General features: G+C 43.8%; 1 protein-coding gene across 1 annotated transcript in view; it reads left to right on the top strand.

Moving 5' to 3' along the window:
- The window catches only part of T265_00359 (hypothetical protein), a gene marked incomplete at both ends in the record, with an annotated part of 77,445 nt that overhangs the window by 44,072 nt on the left and 15,763 nt on the right, over positions 1-17,610 (top strand). Inside the window, 5 exons of the mRNA XM_009164104.1 lie at positions 764-929; positions 8,643-8,776; positions 11,210-11,587; positions 12,324-12,368; positions 14,000-14,235. Of these exons, the coding sequence (XP_009162368.1) occupies positions 764-929; positions 8,643-8,776; positions 11,210-11,587; positions 12,324-12,368; positions 14,000-14,235 (959 nt within the window). The remainder of the gene's footprint in view (positions 1-763; positions 930-8,642; positions 8,777-11,209; positions 11,588-12,323; positions 12,369-13,999; positions 14,236-17,610) is intronic.

The following is a 17,610-nucleotide window of genomic DNA, read 5'->3' as shown; positions in this document are numbered from 1 at the left end:
ATATATATATATTCATAGTTTGACCTTGAAGATGCCGGAAGTTCGCTAGCACACATAAAAATACAGTCCTGCGCAATCGCGGGTTAACAAACTGCCGATCAGCCACCCATGGCCATAAATGTCTAGTATTGAGTGACGCTTTCAAATGTTGGAGATTGGAATCTCTTTGACAAATCAGGCGGTACAAAATGGTGATGGTTCCCGACAAGGATCAAACGGTTGCACTGTTCTCCGTCTCCTCAACTTAGACCGACTTGGATAGAATTTCCAATCGGAACTTCATTTCCATTCAGATGAACGGGTGCCGAAGTATCACCTGCTATTATTAATAATAATGGTAGTAGTAATAGTAATAATGACAGTGATAATAAGCTAGATCTGCCAAATGTACTTTGGCGTCATGGTGAGATTTCCCATTGGGACAACTGTATGAGGGACTGTGGGCGATGACATCATCATACCTTTCTCCCAACGACCCCTAACATTTCTCAAAATCAGTGGGTACGTTTCACCAACACGAATTTCTCGTGGTTAGGTGAGTACTCAATTTTTCTCTTTCGCGCTCTCATTTAAATAACTGGGAGTGAAAAACCCCATGAAAACGATGGCACACGAATGATCCCTTATATGTGAACTTCGTTGGTTGCTTCATCTGAGCCCCCACATGCAGTGAACTTCCTTTTTTTTTCTCGCCAATCAGTGCGCTTCTGTTATCGCTCCCATTCTAAATAACCACATGTATTCTATGTAACATTGATTGTAGTACGAGTTCCTCCGGCGGCACCTGAAGGACTTACAGCGACAACTGAATTCGGCCATGCGTTTGAACAAAGCGCCGGATTCAAACTGGAAACGTGTAGATGGAGAAGCTTGCCAGTTTTTCGAGCAACTCACCAAACCATTCTTCTATATGATCGCGAATTTGCTTGGTAAGTAAAAAGAAAAACCCTGACTTGACGAATCCTTCATATCTTTCCTGTAAGAACATTAGAGCAGGAGTGGTTCAGCAATCTTCGCGACTAGTTCGAAACGCTTCTGAAGTAACTTTATCTTACGTTAGAGTCGTAGATTAGGGTGTGCACTATTTTTTAGATTATTGATCTCCAGACGTTTCCGATCAAGAGCCTGCCAGCCAGTTCGACGTGGTTTCGTGCGCCGAAGGGAAACTAAGACCAAATCGTAAACCGAAATGGCGCATTTGTCTTGTAAAGCTACGTCCGCAATAAGCGCTGATTAGTGGGACATTTTGGATATAGCGGTAGCTTCAACATCACTGAGCTCATTGCGGTAGGAGGTTTGGTGTTATGCACCTGCTTGTGTCGGTAGTTCCAGACACAACTGTCCTAGCACCGACGTACGTTTTTGTACTGCTGAAAATCTTTGTGCAGCAAACACCGTGAAAATCTGCATAGGTTCTTGTCGTTTTGCTCCGTTCACGTGTCATTCAACTTTCAACCGAAAAGAATTGTTCAGGTACGGGAATGACTTCGGCGAGAGGATGCTTCGGGGAAAAGGGGTTTCGGGCATCACCTGGGATAACTTGTCCTCAGAGGGATTCCGAAATAAATCTTAGCTGGTGGAGGACACGATTTTGGTTTCTTCAAGGGAGCATCCTCTGCTCCGTTGGATAGATATTGAAAGGGCTCACTGCATTTGTTACTTTCCTTCATCACTCAAAATGAACTAGGCTTCCAATTCGCAGTTGTTCTTCACGTTCGATTGATCCAATGGCATCTTGTCGATCTGCTGAAAATACTAGTTTAGCTAGCCGTGCATCTGACAGACGGGTTTGGTTTGTGTCTCTTTGTGAGAATCAAATCAATTTGAGCTTGCTCATAAGTTTGAAACAGGTTTTCAGTGCTTAGCTGCTACTGAAATTTAATTTAACACGGAAATCATAAGTGAACTCCGCTTTAAACTGGAGGCGATTGGGCGTATGAGATGGGACTCAGTTCACTACGTAAGCAACTTGTTTCACAGTGGAAGACATATCTAGGTGTTTTCTTCAGAGTACTTGTAAATGTGAGATGCGATGCATCTACTAGCGGTTTGATGATATAGCGGCGCTATAAACACTAGATTTCCCTGACGACGGTTCAAGTGAGGGATTGTACAAAAAGTGTTCGTTGTTCGCACAGGAGGTAATCCTTTCAAGGCCCCACCACTTACCAAAATATCTAAGTCTCTTCTCTGTTTCCGCCATCCTGTTTTGTATATTTTGTAACGTATATCTCTGGAAAATGGGTACGTTTCCATGGTTACACGGTACCATTAGTCCTCAGCACAGTGACAGGCCATTTTTCAACGCACTTATCGACTGTTCACGTTTCGATCGGTCGAGTGCGATTGAACCCTCTGGCAGTGACCAGGCCGCTCTTTAGCAACACACCATAATTCTTTTCCAATCCAGTTAGTTACACTCTTCCTTTCGTACACTCATGACAAGTTCCAACTTTTTTTGCCGGAACATTCTGTCCGAACATTTCAGAACAGTCATTGCATAATGTTGCACACGAAGACATTATGTGGATGTTATCTTTTATCGAAAGTAGATTATTACTTTCTCGAAAACCGAATGAAAGCAAGCCCAATTAGTCCGGAATCCGTTGATTTTATTGCATCCCGTTGCGGAGGCGTCACCACTGGGTACCACTAGCGTATGGCACCCTACTGTGACCTGCGTTGCCAGCCGGAATGTTTTCGCCCCGATTTTACCGGCAAAAATAAAGTGGTAACAACTGTCATTCCGCAGTTCGTTCTTTTTTATGTTGATTTTGTGTTTCAGGAGGGCATACTCTCTCAATGGCAGTCCTGAGAAGTGCAATCAACGAACTGACCTAATTAGGCTAGTAACTAGACATACAACATTGGGCAAATTGTTTGTAATCTCTGGAAGCTGACATCAAATTTGAATTTAGCGAAACATTCCACGGAAAACGTCACGTGGTCATCACATCCTGTCTTACTACGGAAGGTCACTGTCGCGACAGTTATTCTTCATGTACTTTGGTCTCCATGGCAAAACAACAGCAATACTGAACCATGTCTCCGGTCAATAGTTTCATGCTCGTCCAAATCTTTAGTCCCTTGCAACAAGTAATAACTTTCGTTGCCGAGGTTTAGTGCGTATCATCACCGCTATACTAATTTACAGCAATACCTGGGTGACAAATATCGGCGGTGTTTAACTAATACGCTCATTTCATGTCCGCGGGTGAACTTCCGAGAATTCTATTCTACTTACTGTTTGTTTCACGAGTCAGCCAACCTACGGAATTATCATCTAACTTACATGATATCTGATTGCTGAACAATCTTTTCACATGCTTGTCGCGGAAGACCGAGTTTCATATAAGCTCTGCAATATTGGCTGACACGAATCCTATGAGTTGTGTAGATTATGAAAGAAAAAGTGTTTCGATATTCTGAATATCGCTCCAACGGAATCCTGCATCAACCTTATAATATTCACATTATTGATCGCAAAGTCCCTTTACATTTCATTCATATGCAAATGAGTGACTTAGTCAGCGCAGGTAACTATTTGAATAGTGCTAGAGCGTGTTACCGAAGCTAGTCAATCAATGCACCCTTTAACTGATGCAATGTGCCGAAGCAGTACGCAACCCGCGCACTCAGTTGACTGGCGCCATAGGAGTTGGAGATCCACCCTTCACGAACGTAATGACATGGGCGCTGGGCGAGTAATGCACTTTCTATCAACTGAATTCCCTGAATGTTGCCCTCAGGTGATCTGTTGTAAAATATTCAATCACTTTACTGTAACCATTACGGGTACGGGATGAGGAATATACGTCGCAACAGTTGGTTCCAAGGTTACCGTCGGCTCGTGGTATGCACTGTCCCGCCAGCTTAAGATGCCCCGAATATACAAGCTATAGGGCAAAGCAAACAAATTGCTTTTCACTCACCTAAGCAAAAGGGCATTGCTACCGAAATCTCAACGAGTCGTAAATACGTGCAGCCTGGGCGACATTGATCGAATCTGTGGTCCGCAGCAAAACATACTCATATTCAGGGGTCGGCTGACTATTCCACACCAGTCAAAGGAAGATGCAGGTTTATTCATTGCAAAGTGCCAAAAAACATCTGCAAGAACGAAACTGAAAAGCCCATTTGTCTAGAGTTTGGAGAACACACTATCTCAGACCTATTTCTGGACTTTCCCGGGCATCGTTCTAAAGGTTGACATCAATGAAAGAGCACATTCGAACTACCCAGTAATTTTCAACTCATCATCATCATCCTCATGGACAGCGTGATATTAGTGTTGCTTCGCTGCCCTACAACCGTGATTTATTTGTAAAACCTTATTGTGAAGAAACGAATAAAGGTGGATATGGAAAGAACTTATTGCTGTCTAACTGCAAACTTCTCGAGATGCCTACACCTCGAGACACTCATTCATGTAATCTGGCTTGTAACTGACAACACGAAAGCCATTGACATCGATTAGAAGCCATATTTTGCAGAGTCTTCAACCAGGTGCAGTGGGAATCCCCATCCTGGTAGGCGAGTAACACCGACAGCACTTTTCGTAATATCCTTCATACCCCTCTGCCAGGTCAAGGGTTGGCCAAATCTCTGCTTGTATCACTTTGAATTGGGCACGGAAAACAACTTTTCGACAAACGATGGTTCACTATGCGCAATACATGGTCCAGCTACCGCAGCTTCAGGTGCCGGACACATTTTTCAGTGGAAGTCCCCGTTGCACAACCGAACGCTCGCTTTCTAATTGGCTCGTTATGGGTTCACCGACACCAGCCTACACGGGACCTGCTTTTGAGACAGCGGTTGTTGAAGGACTGAAGACATTTCACTTCTGCTGCTCGAACAGACCACGTCTCAACCATACAACAAAAAAGCCCCATAGGGTAGCTTGATACAAATGTCCTTGGAGACTGAGGGATATACCGTTTTGATGCCACACGTGTCTCCAATTAGCAAACGTGCCCGAGGCTTGGAAATTCGTGTACTGACCTCATCTGTCACACTACATCCGGTACTAATATAACTTCCAAGGTGCTTAAAACGCTCCACAAATTCGATTGCCTCACCCTGGATTGTAACTGGTGTGCTCAGTGACTGCGTGTACATCATGACCTTAAGCTTTATGGGTGCAAGGTGCATCAAAAAATACCTGCGCCTTCTCCTCTTCGAAGGCGGTAACGACATCTGCATATTCCAGATCGACAAGGTTTTCACTAGAGGTTCTCTGGACACCGGAGTTTTGAAGAACTTCTAGCGTTCGCCCCATTACCTTATTGATGACAAAGTTAAACAGGAATGGGGAGAGTAGGCACCCCTGACTAACACCGATTTGTGTACAGAAGTTTTTCGGAGAGCTCTCCGTATATTCCCACACGTCCTGAGAATACAAAGAACGTATTATGTTCGCGAACTTCCGGGGCATTCCTTGATAGGCAAGCGTGTCAAGCAGAACAAACCGGTCAACATAGTCGGATGCGACTTGGAAATCCAGTAGTCCTAAAATTGTGGGTCGTCTGTACGCATGGCGAGTGTAAAGATTTGGTCAATGCAACCCCTTCCAGGCCGGAAACCCGCTTACTGCTCTCAAGTCAGTGTTTCACGAACCATCATAAGGCGACGAAGCACAAGTAACGCCAACGGTCTCGTTACGACCGGGTTCAAGCTGATCTTCAAGTCAGCTCTCGTTTAGCAGCAATGGTGATACTCGTTGTATCCTGTAGGTTTGTTTCCTTTTCTAACATCCATAATCTTGCGGTCCGTGTGATCTATCTTTCTTGGGGGTTTCGCATACTCAGAAGTGGCTTTTTGGGGAAGGGGCTTTTGTACATTTGAAAACTGAATTGGTTAACCTTATTTCCATTCGAGCGTACTGCTCACCATAAATGTTGTGAGGGTGTGTGACAGAGAATTCAGCTGGGACGAACTGGGATGCGGGTGGTGAGGACGTAATTGCATTGTTGCAGTACTCATATCTGTAAGTCCATAAGTCGGCGCCGCCTGAGCTTGAAGGACCCCGGATCTTGTAGTATGAGAACTGGAATAGGTAACCCGACGGAGGTAGCACACTCATCGACAGAAGCTATTCACAACTTTATGATCTATCGAAAAAGCCTGAAACCTGAAGAGATTTTGTCGAAGAAGTAACGGAAATGCGTCTACACGCTACCTTGGACCAATCGGTTGGTTAATCGAAACTGCAGTGAATGTAATGCATGCAACGTACAGTAACTGTTACTGGTCGCTTCACAGTTAAAGCGTGGAAAGATGAAAACAGTTCTTTAGTTGGATGGCAGTCATGTTCAACGAATGGTAAGCTGGGCAACAAATCACAGTCTTGATATCTGAATTGGACAATTCCATTTTTAGTGATGGAGAAATATCCACTTGGGGTAGTCCTGGTAAACTAATACGTTACCACTGTGACTGGCGAAGATAAATGTGCAACTTCAGCATCGGGTTGCACTACTGGCTTTATGGATGTTTGGTGCGTGAATTTTGCCTATGCCACCGCTCAATCGACAGTTGGGGATGGTAAAGGAGCTAGTGGTTTTATATGTTGGGGACATGGCTTGTTTCCTTTGCTCTTCAATTCCAGATTACCGATTAGAGTCAGTGTAATCCAATCTGGAAAATGCAGTAATGTAACCTTATTCACTAGTGTTTGGTATTAGGATATTGCAGATTACCCTACTTGCACTCCATCTTTGTCAGATAGGCAACTGGTAATCCCATCTCCAAACCTCGAAATAGTGACCACTGGTCGTCATTCATGTCTCACTTTGGGACCGGTCGATATCACGACTGAGCGTCACTCAACCCTATGGCTACTTGTGAGACCTATTTCAACCGTAGGTAAGAAGTCTTGGTGATAGCTGACCAACTGGTTGTTTCGTCCAAAACGGTTTGACTATATTTAGTACTCCCTCTGGTATATTATTTGTGATAGATGTATTTAGCTAAGGTCACTTTCAAGGCCAACTGTATATCCTATTCAGATATAGCATTTATAGGGTAACAGCTTTTGTCATTTTCTGCCGACTAGCATCTCCACAAAGTGTGATAAAACTCGGTTGGTTCGAACACTCTAACACTGCTTAGCTGCATCACCAACCCTTGTGGGCAACATCAAGTCATCATGCCTGATTTTTTGACAGTCCACGTATTAGGTGTTCCGAAGAATCACTAAGTTTATGGTTTCTCAGTTTATCTCACGTGTACCCTGATCACCGGACGTTCCAGGTGGTCCCTGTTTGCTGGCTATCGTTGAAAGACAGGTATCGAGCAGTACTGTCAAAATCCACTCGTTTTTTGCGTAGTTTGCTTCAGTGCAAACTTCAGGCGTTGATTGCTCCTGGATAGTCAACCCGTTTATTTTGTCCCTAAAACACAACGTCAATGTCTCATGAATCTTCTGTGGGTGCTACTGGATGATGTTATCACCTGTTCAACTTTTTCGCTACATGACCGTTCAGAGAAATGTAATACGCAGGTTAGAAAATCTTCAGTCAGTCACTAGTTATCCACCCAAGAGCCGGTTTTGGTCGTTTTTATTGCAACTGCATACCGTCAATAGTATTGATTTTGTCCTGAATTCTGAGGAATCTCGTATTGTTTTCTTTGCTCACGTTGGCTTGCTTGCTGTCGTGTCGGCAACATCCTGTATGACTACTTTCTAAGTAGTCTATCGCTATCGGAAGATGCACTCTTGGGACTTGTCCGTATAAACTGTCTGAATTCACTTAAGAAGCAATGGCAATGGCGAAGCATTTGCTCGTGCGTACACAACAGATGTTAGCAAGCCAATCTGTCAATCAGAATGACATACATATGGAATATGAATAGCTCACAGAAAATGGGCATTCGGTAGAGTTGGGTTTTAATCTCAGAAACCTAATTTAGTAAGTAATAAGGCTTATTGATCTTTATCCTTGAGTTTCTTTCATTACTTCTAGGATGCGTATCACTTCTTTTCCCCGCGCAAGCTTTTATCTCCTCAGTACACATTGGATACACCAGCACACTTTGTGGTGCTGACCGTTATGTTGCGGTTGTGGTCGCTTTCTGTGGCCTGAACTCGTGCTGGTTATAACGCATCATACTTGACGGCATAAAATGCGTTGTTATGTAGCTCCTGCACAACATGAGGACCTGAAATGTTTTGCTCGATAGTGACATAAGTGCCACAGCAGTGGAACTTTTCGTGGATCCTTTGGCACTGTGACTTTAAGCTACCCTTCTAAATGAGTCTGTTTGATACCGTGACCCTTTTTAAAGTTTATTTAACTACTGTCATAATCGTAACCCGCCCATTTCACAACACTGGTTCAGTCTCCTCTAGATATTCGTAAAATTGTTTTACGGTACCTCTTGTGTTTTCCAGCATACTTGCGGCCAGGGATGTTGATTTCCCTATACGGCAGAATTTTTTCACCCTGATATATGTACGGATACTGAGCAGCATATTGCTTACTTCACAAAACAAAATAAACACACGTGTTTTAAGTATTTCTTGCATGCTTACTCATAATCTCCTACTCATGCCTATTCGTCTTCACCCTGTGTGTGCAGTGCTTACGAACTATGAATAATTGCCGTAAAAAGGTGTATGTTTATGTCCTTTTTCCCAGGCTGTTATTCAGACTGCATCGTAAACAACGGCGGTTCGCCAGAAGTGGACATCGATTTGCTCATTGCTCGCCAAAAATGTCCGGGTTTGGAACCGTTTCTTCGAACTTTATGTGAATCTCAGACTGTTCAGTTGGTGCGTTCATACCTATATATGTCAAAAACGTGTTACTCTCAAGGGTCTCCTTACCAAAGGCTGGGCAATTTTGTTCCAATTTAGGAATATCTGTGCCTTCTATGGAAAAATTTATTTCAGTGGTTTTTTAGCGTTCAACCGTTAAGAAACAGTTGTGGAGCTTATTTCTTGACCTTGTATGTTGGTTACCTTCTCTAACCCATACCCATCCAAAAGATGAATTGTTTCTAACTTCAGAGCTTGAGATGGCTCAGTGGTGCTCAGAGGTCTGGCATCTCGTCTTTACTTGTCTAGGCTTGAGCTTTGCAGAATTTCAGCCCCGTGTTTCATTTGGCTGGGCACTTAAAGGGTGTTAATAATAATAATAATCGTCCAGCTGTAGCACCCTTTCGGTGCCTAGCTGCCATGCCATACGAAGGAGGCACGAGGGCTGGGATACTGCCAGGTTGCCCAAGCCTAGACAGGGGAAGTCGAGAGGCAGAGGTCGGGTTCGAACCACGGACCTTCCGATCAGTAAATTTGCGCTCTAACCACTTGGTCCACCTCGCCCCGAATGATTTACCTATTTGTTGTTCCGACCTCACCTTTGAATGATCCTCGTTCATATGGTCCACCTCGAATGATTTACCTATTTGTTGTTCCGACCTCACCTTTGAATGATCCTCGTTCATACTGTCCTTTGAGCTGTCCCAAAGGAAAGTTATACTGGTATTCAGACAATCCAAGTTATTTTTCATGGCAAAGCACCTTTTGTGACAAAAAGCAAAATTGACTCAATTCTGGGGTCTACAGCCACCAGCAGACACCCAAGCAATGTGAAACCGGCAGTTTTGGCTAGTCTCTTCAACATTATGTGTCGAGGCATTCATTTCCACGTGTCTCCATTTGCGTTTGACGTCGCTGTCCCCATTTTGTGTTTCTCGAACTTCCATTTTCATTCCCATGGATAAATAACGTGGACTTGGCTGTATCCACTCAGTTGTTCTAGGCGTGCTGCCTGAATAGAAGGGGTTTGTACAGTCTCGTCCAGACTACATTTCGTGTCGCTTTACCCTAGTTTGACCCTGGTTTCGTCCACGCTACCCCCCCCCTTCTAAAGAATCCTCCTCCTGTCCCGTCATCTTTTATGTGGACAGGAAGACGAGAGTGGTGTGAATGAAAAATGAACAAATCCCACAGCTTTTCAGAAAGGGTGACTTATGTACGTTTTCCGTTTGCTAGCAATTCTAACATCATTTGGCCTCCCACGTTGGTAAACCTATTTGGCACATGATGGCTGTGAGGTTTGCACATGCACCTGTTCTTTTCTGTACGTTTTTTCCTGCTGCGAGATGGCAACTTAATTCACAGGGAACACATGAATTTTCTGTTTAGCTCTTTCATGGCCTGGTGAATCCACGCAGACCATGACAGAGTAACAGACCTCTGAGGTGTACATTGATAGAGTTTCCTTTAGTTTATCTTTCGGAGCCTTGATTCCGTATGGAGCTTGATGGGGGGGGGGACCCGTAAATACGAAGCAGCGCAGCACCTTTTCTTTCATGAGAGGTTTCTTGCACAATGGTGATACTGTGTTACGAAACTAGAGAAACGAAATTCTGTGGAGGTTCGTCCAGCATGTAGGTCTTTCGAATGTGGACTTACTTCTATCCCTGGGATCGTTCTCCTGCACGTCCTACGGCTCATTACTGTGACTGTCCCTTTTGGCCACTTCTAGAAACACTGTGTTTTTGGACACTTCGTAAAATTTCATCCTATAGTCAACTTATTATGCCACCAGAGGAGTCGCGCGTTCCTGATAGAGTTTAGTCCATCACACATAAGGAGAATGACGCATTAGAAAGCGTGACTTAATCGGTTAACTGGTATTCAGCCGTTCTACTTGCCTGACAAAGCATGGAATGAAAGAACTACGCATTGAGGACAAAAGCTTGAAATGACGACTGCTACGACCCCCATGATAGATTTGTCGATGTGACTTAGTTGACCAGCGTGTATTGGACTCCAGTGATAGTGTCTGTTTTCCTTCTTACTGAGAGGTTTAACAACACTAGGGTCAAGCCCCTGTGCATTTATTTCAGCAGCCTTCGCGTTTCGTCAAAAATACTATAGATGCTTGTCTACTTGCAACGAATGCAGTAGGTAAAACTAATCCTAAATTATGTCGCTTCATGTGCGTTCCATTCGGGGGTTTTGGATTGCACGTGTGTAAGAATTTACTGTACTCAGAGACAGTTTTATAACGCTTCAAGACCTATGAATACCTGGAATTTACGAGTGTGGGGCAGTTTCTCAAGTATCTTGCTGCCATGACTCCGTCGCCGAAAATGCGGCCTATCGTTTTCTACCAAACGTCACATACCAGTATTGTAGAATTGTAGAATGCTACAATTGTAGAATTTAAACTCCAACGTCGTTTTCTTCTTGCACTAGTTTTTAGATGGTCGCGTTCGAAACCCACCCGATCCTAGCACGGATGCGTTCGAATCTTTCTGTTCAACACTTCGCAGTGCGAACAAAGAAGGGCGTCGTAAACAACGATTATCCAGTACAGTTTCTGCTCCTGCTACACCAGTTCCCATCGCGGTAACGCTGAATGGATCTACTTTAACAAACAATGGGGGCTCTGGTCTTATCCGAGGGCACTATCTTGACGTAGACCTTCCCAGCTTTGGAACTCAACGATGGGTTCAATCGAAGAAATTGAAGAACCCTGGTGAACCTTGTTCGTGGGACAAACAAAAGAACATAGCCAGGTATCCCAAGAACACAGCCACATCAGCATACAGTTGGGCAAATATCTCTCAAAAGGTATGCTCATAATGACTGTGTTCATCTAATATTGGCATTTTTTGTCGTATCTGGTTCAAATACTTCGGTTACTTTTTCGTGAACTTCCCTTCATTCTATTATATCCTATTCCGTTGCGATTGTTGCTTGATTTGCATTTTTTTAAATGTTTGTCAGGCCTGAAATACGGATGATCATGTGGTGTGGGGACTTCGTTTGGTACTACCACATCTGCAAGTCTGCATGTATGTGCTATATATGCTTTTTTCAAAAGAGTCTTGATGTTCGTGCCCGAGGATAAAGCACAGGAGCACTTCACTTCACCATGAAAGCATGTTCAGACTTCTGGTTTGGACGTACCATTTTCGTGGTGAACTCCAGTGTTCAACGCCTAATCTATCTTTAACAGCCTCCTCAGCCTCGTAGATCTTACGCCTGTGTGAGGCTATCCAGGCTGAATGTTTCCGTTGTGAACAGTTATTCACTGATGCATTTTAATGGTGCTTCAGCTCTGAGCCATGGTTGCAGCTCCAACAGTTATGTATCGGGTGGCAGCAGACAAAAAGCGAAAAATATTAATATAATAGTGGAGGCGATAGATCGTGTCGAAAACATTGAACCTATTTAGCCCAGGGCTTCACTGTTCATCTTGTACAGGTTTCGCGGTTCTAGTATGATTTCAATTTATTCCATACGTATCATGATCGTGTTGGTTGGTTCGATCCAAAAGATTCTCCTCCCTGTTTCCTCTCATTAGCTTCGGGCTCAAGCCATCACGTTACGAAATCTTTCGAGTTCCAAGGTGAGCCTACTGTAGTCTCAGCACACGCCCTTGTTTCTCCAATTCTTGGTGTATGGTTATATCATAATATGTCGGTGGGATCGGGCTATAACATTTCGTGTGTTCTTGTCGCGTGGTAAATAAAAAGCAACGGTTACCTGCGATCTCACCCGTATATGTATTGATCCTCCCAAACTTTCAATGACATATTGCATATTTATACAGCACATAAAATAAGCTCTTAGTCAAACATCAGTACGGTGTTTTCCAGCACATATGATCAGTCTGGTTTCAGAGTACAGCACGCATCAGTTCACATTAATCACATTTCGCTCTACAAGAATAAGTATTTCTGCGGAGTTGTAACCCAAATGGTCCCGGGTGATCCGTAGCAAGTGACCTATGAATACCAGGATCTTATATTTCTGTACATCGATCTGATTTCCATTCGCTTTACTATCGAGAAAGCGCTTTGTAGTTCAGATTCGCATTTCCTAACAATAAAACTGTGTGGAAATGGGTTATAAGTCGACTCAGTTTTTCTTTGTTAGATGTACGGGACACAAGGACTACTGGTTTTGTGAGCAATCCACTACTTGTTATGCCATGAAGGTGCTTTGTTGAGACAAGATCAACCTATAAAGTCAAGTAGGAATTATTCTTCCTGTCTGGAGACGAGTTGCAATAAATAACCAAATGTTACATCAATGGAACAGATTTTTAGCGAACAGGCTACCTCTGTACGGAAGCATGCCCTGATTGGTCAGAATGTGAGCCACTCATTATTGAGCATGCTTGGCTTCACGCTTCGCGTTCCGTCACGAAAATCTTGACTCGACCTCGTGGAAGGTTCCACGATAACCTTATAAATACAGTCATAACAGTCTTGCTTCGACTTTATAAGAGGCTGTCTGAAGTTACCATGCCGTACCGTAGTGCGTAAAACTGGAAGCCAAGGACCGGCACAGGGTTCTCAATAGCGTTTGCGAGACACAACACTTCCTCGGGGACCGAAATTTTTCCAGGTGTTCTGAAAGGAAACAGCGATCTTATTGTCTAGACCCACGACTGGCAAGACTCCATTCTATAGGCTGCAAAACTGGCCAGTACTTGTTGATCTCGTTTAGTGAAGTGCACGGAACGGACATTGTACAACACTAGAAGAAGTAGAAGTTTCATCCTGTTATTGAAATGAGTCCGCTGCTGAGAATTACTAGGGCTACGTCATCCTTGCTGGGGATCAGTTATGTGCATATCATTAACCTCCACGGATATTCACCCCTGCAATGACTATGTCGCTCGGTTATGGGTGACTGATCAGCAGTGCAGTCAGCTCACTTTTGGGCAGGACATAGCGCAACTTGTGAGACTTATTCCACCTTTCTGGGTGGTATGTTGTGTGTGACTTTTTTTAGCTACAATCCATTGGGTAACGTGAGAATGGCGAACCTCTCAGAACACATTGTTGGACTGCCTGATTCATGTTGTTGGGTACTTACGTTCATGAAAGACAGCCACTGCGTTTTCCTTTCACAATATGCGCTTGCCCCATTTCTAGACTTTTCATCGTATCACATGATTAATACCGTTGTGTATCCTGAAGACCACTTTCGCTTACCAAACTCGGGCATGTAATCTACTTATCTTTTCAGGAGATGATTCCCACCCGTAATGGTATAGATCGTCGGGCTACAATCGGATTTACCCAAGATGATGTAGACGCACGACGCCAACCGGTGGATTACCGTCCACCACGACCGTCCGTACTACCAGAAGTGAGGCCTTCTCCCCTAACTGGCTCAGCCACAGGACTTCGAGAATCTACTCGAGAGCCCAGCAGATTGCCAAGACCAACCTCTACAATTGCACGGAATGAGCACAGTAAAATGTAAGCCGCTTAAAGTCTTTACAATTTCTAAGTTGTCACATGAGGGATTAAGATGGCGCTTATAGGTACTACTGTATGCCTCGAGGAGGCAAGGAGACAGGTTTACTGATGAAGAATTCACGTAGAGACAGTAGCAATCTGTTGACCCAACCAACGAACTCTGGCGCACCATACGAAATAACTAGCAGCTAGATTTGATATAAATGAACTAGTGTTTCTGAGGTCGCACTCTTAGTGGCTTGATTGTATGCCTTCTCTTTGGTTACTTGTGAATAGTTGTCGGCTTCATTAAGTTCAAATTCATACCACTGTCGTTTGAGGAGTTATTCTGGCAAGTATGCACCAAAGGGCAAAGCATTAGTCTCATGTTCAGCTTTTAGTATGACTCATTTTATTTCGAGAGTGGAAGTAGCCATCAGACAAAGGTAAAACGCCATGCACCTTCCTCAAAACCAACATTGATTAGAATATAACACCAGGAAATACAGCTAAGTAATTGCGTTGTCCAACCTCAGTAAGGTTACGAACTTTCGAGAAATTGAGTTTTCGCGTGGAAAAGCAAATAGCAAGTGATCGCTTCCATCATACTGCTTAATCCTCACATAGGTCACATTGAATCCTCATACGTTCGATCCTCCGAGCAAGGACCACACACAGGAAACGGATTAACTAGTCCTAGATGGAGGACACTTTTTCTGGATCATGCAAACAGGCGACAGATTTCATCTGTAACATTGAAACTAATGCATTGATATTCGCTCCTCGCTTATATGACCTGTGCTGTAACATCGACCTCAAAAAGCCAACCTCCATGGTTATCAGTATGGTTTAAAGTAAGACCTTTTCGTTAGAAAGCCACGGCTTCGAGAGGCGTCAGGGATACGTTTTTTCTTCCAAAACTTGATCCGGTTGTGAATGTGTTTATACTTGCACAAGCGTCAGGGATAAGTTGTGTTTGTAAACCGGCTCACATTACCATCATGACCCGTTGGTATGCATTCGCTACTTTTGGAACCCAGTCCCATCGCTCCTCTACATAGGGAGCTCTGGATTACTTGTTTTCGCCACCATCATCCACGAAGACCAACTTTGTAGTTGTTGCATTTTGTGTTTGCTAGCTGTGTGGTTTTTAACGAGTGGAGAGCTAGAAGTGGCATATTTGGCTCGGGTAAGGTTTATCACCGGTGCATTTACAGAAATCCAGGGATCATGGGATGACAATCCTTCAGTTTCCTTTTTGCAGCTCACCGGGCATTCCACTTAATCCCGTCAAAATGACTTTAAAGAAATCAGGTCATAGCATTCCAACATAATGGCCGGTACTTTCTGGAATCATACCAAAACCGTATGAAGGCGCTTCATTACCAGGCACTCATAATAGAAAGCAAGACACCTTACCAAGGTTAACAACTTTTCAGATGTAAACTAACTGGTTCTTGTTGGTCTGCCATGGATGGTTTCCACAGAAGCTGCACAAATTCAGTCTGCTACGAAACCAGATCGAATGTTTGTAAACTGATCCTGTGCCAACTGTGATCAGTGGTCTCCCTCTAAGGGAGCCACCTGATGAGACCGACCGAAGTGGGTCTCTTCTAGGTTGCGATCGACTCTGGCAGAGTCGCAAAAGTTAGAAAGAACTTCAACACCTCAGTTATAGATGTTCTGATCTTGGAGATAGTGCTGGTTGACGGCGATAACCCATTTTTGTATTATGGGGATCCATAGTTATAGTTTTGGTATTGCGGTTTTTTTTTTACTTTGGAGGTGCACCGATCAGCAGTTTTACTTGCCTTGTGACATGTATTCTATTGACGGACTTCTTGGCCGTTTTCTTTTCGTCAGAGGGGCACAATTATCTAAACAGAAAGTAACGTTCTGGAACATCTGGGACCACATTAGGTAGGCCAGCTTGAGGGGGAGACATGTGTGCAGTTGAAAGGGACTACCTTGCACTTTTGAAGTCAAGTAACGGGCTTCGCACTCTCTGATGATTCAAAGTATCAGAACCCTAGACTGGATATTTCACTATAAACAACTGTTTTCAAGGACAAATACGACCGTACGACTATTTGTCCAGAATCTAGTCGTGTTGCCGCGTGGAGTGCATATTTATTTGAGTTTTTGACTTACTCTGTTGAATCCGTTCGGGACATCCATTCTGGAACATCGCGGATATAAAAATAAGCACTACGTGGGCTGGCACTAAGACCACGCAATATGGCGTCGCGGCATTTGTTCAGAAGTCGGGAACTCCGATCATTTGCATGTCTTCCGAAATGCTCGTATTGCTGCTGTTGACTATGTGAGACAATCTCCAAGCTCCTCTGTGAAACTGTGACATTATTTCAGGTCACCGACAATCAGCTTATAGGTAATCTTATGTCAACAGCAGTTTCGTCCAACTTTCATTCCCTTGTTTTAGCTCATATTTACCTTCCAGCTAGCCTTCTCGTTCTATTAAGCAAACTATCCATTAATCCCTTTATGATGATCCGATTGCTTCTCCATAATTGCGACTGAGGTCAGACATTTAGATACCTCCTCAACTCCCCCTCCATGATGGTTTTCCAAGAAAACTTGTCTTGATCGTCAACTTCGAGTTAGTCTCACCGCCTTAGTACCTTTGAATACTGCATGTTTGAGCCGCTTTAAATTTGTGGGAGGAAGACCTGGCAAACCTACGCACGATGGCTTTTAGTTTGAGAATTGTCAAACCTCACCTCAATTATCAGCACTCTCAACCCTCTATTCTCTGAGCAAATAACGAACCACCTAAATTTTTAGCGAAATACACTCATTTCCATCCCATTTTACTTTTCACGGAAGGCTCAACTGAATCCTAGCCGTAGTTCTCGTTTATGGTGTTCTTCAGTCGGATGTAATACACCAGGCCGCATCATGTTTCAGTTGGTACGATAAGGCAGTGTCACGATACGTTGTGTAGAAATAACACATTACCCCTAAGGTTGCCGAAAACTCTTTGACAGCCCACAACCCGTTTCGCTCTTCTTGGGTTCCCTCAGATGGGCGCAGTCCCCGAGTTTCACTCGAAGACGAGATTGACGAAGTATACTCATTTGCCTATCAATTTGGTTTTTATGGGAGACCCAATCGAATCTCTCGTGTATGAGTTCCTATAAGTAGTGTGTTGCGTCTACACCTAACATTTTGTCCTGGCTCTCTTTGTTCAGTCCGCACTTGGAGCTGAGAGATTCTCGTCTTATTTGTCAAAACGTCTTTGTCGTCAAGAGGGGAATGCCTGATATAACTAGGTAGTGAGAGATAATAGCAGTGGCATCTTACCAAAGCGGGGTTGGCACACGCTCTCTTTGCGTTAGCCGCAATTTCTGGCATACGTTGAAGCAGCTTTCTGCT

This window comes from Opisthorchis viverrini (assembly GCF_000715545.1).
Source record: "Opisthorchis viverrini unplaced genomic scaffold opera_v5_3, whole genome shotgun sequence".
Taxonomy (NCBI): Eukaryota; Metazoa; Platyhelminthes; class Trematoda; order Opisthorchiida; family Opisthorchiidae; genus Opisthorchis; species Opisthorchis viverrini.
This window is presented reverse-complemented; position numbering and strand designations above follow the sequence as displayed.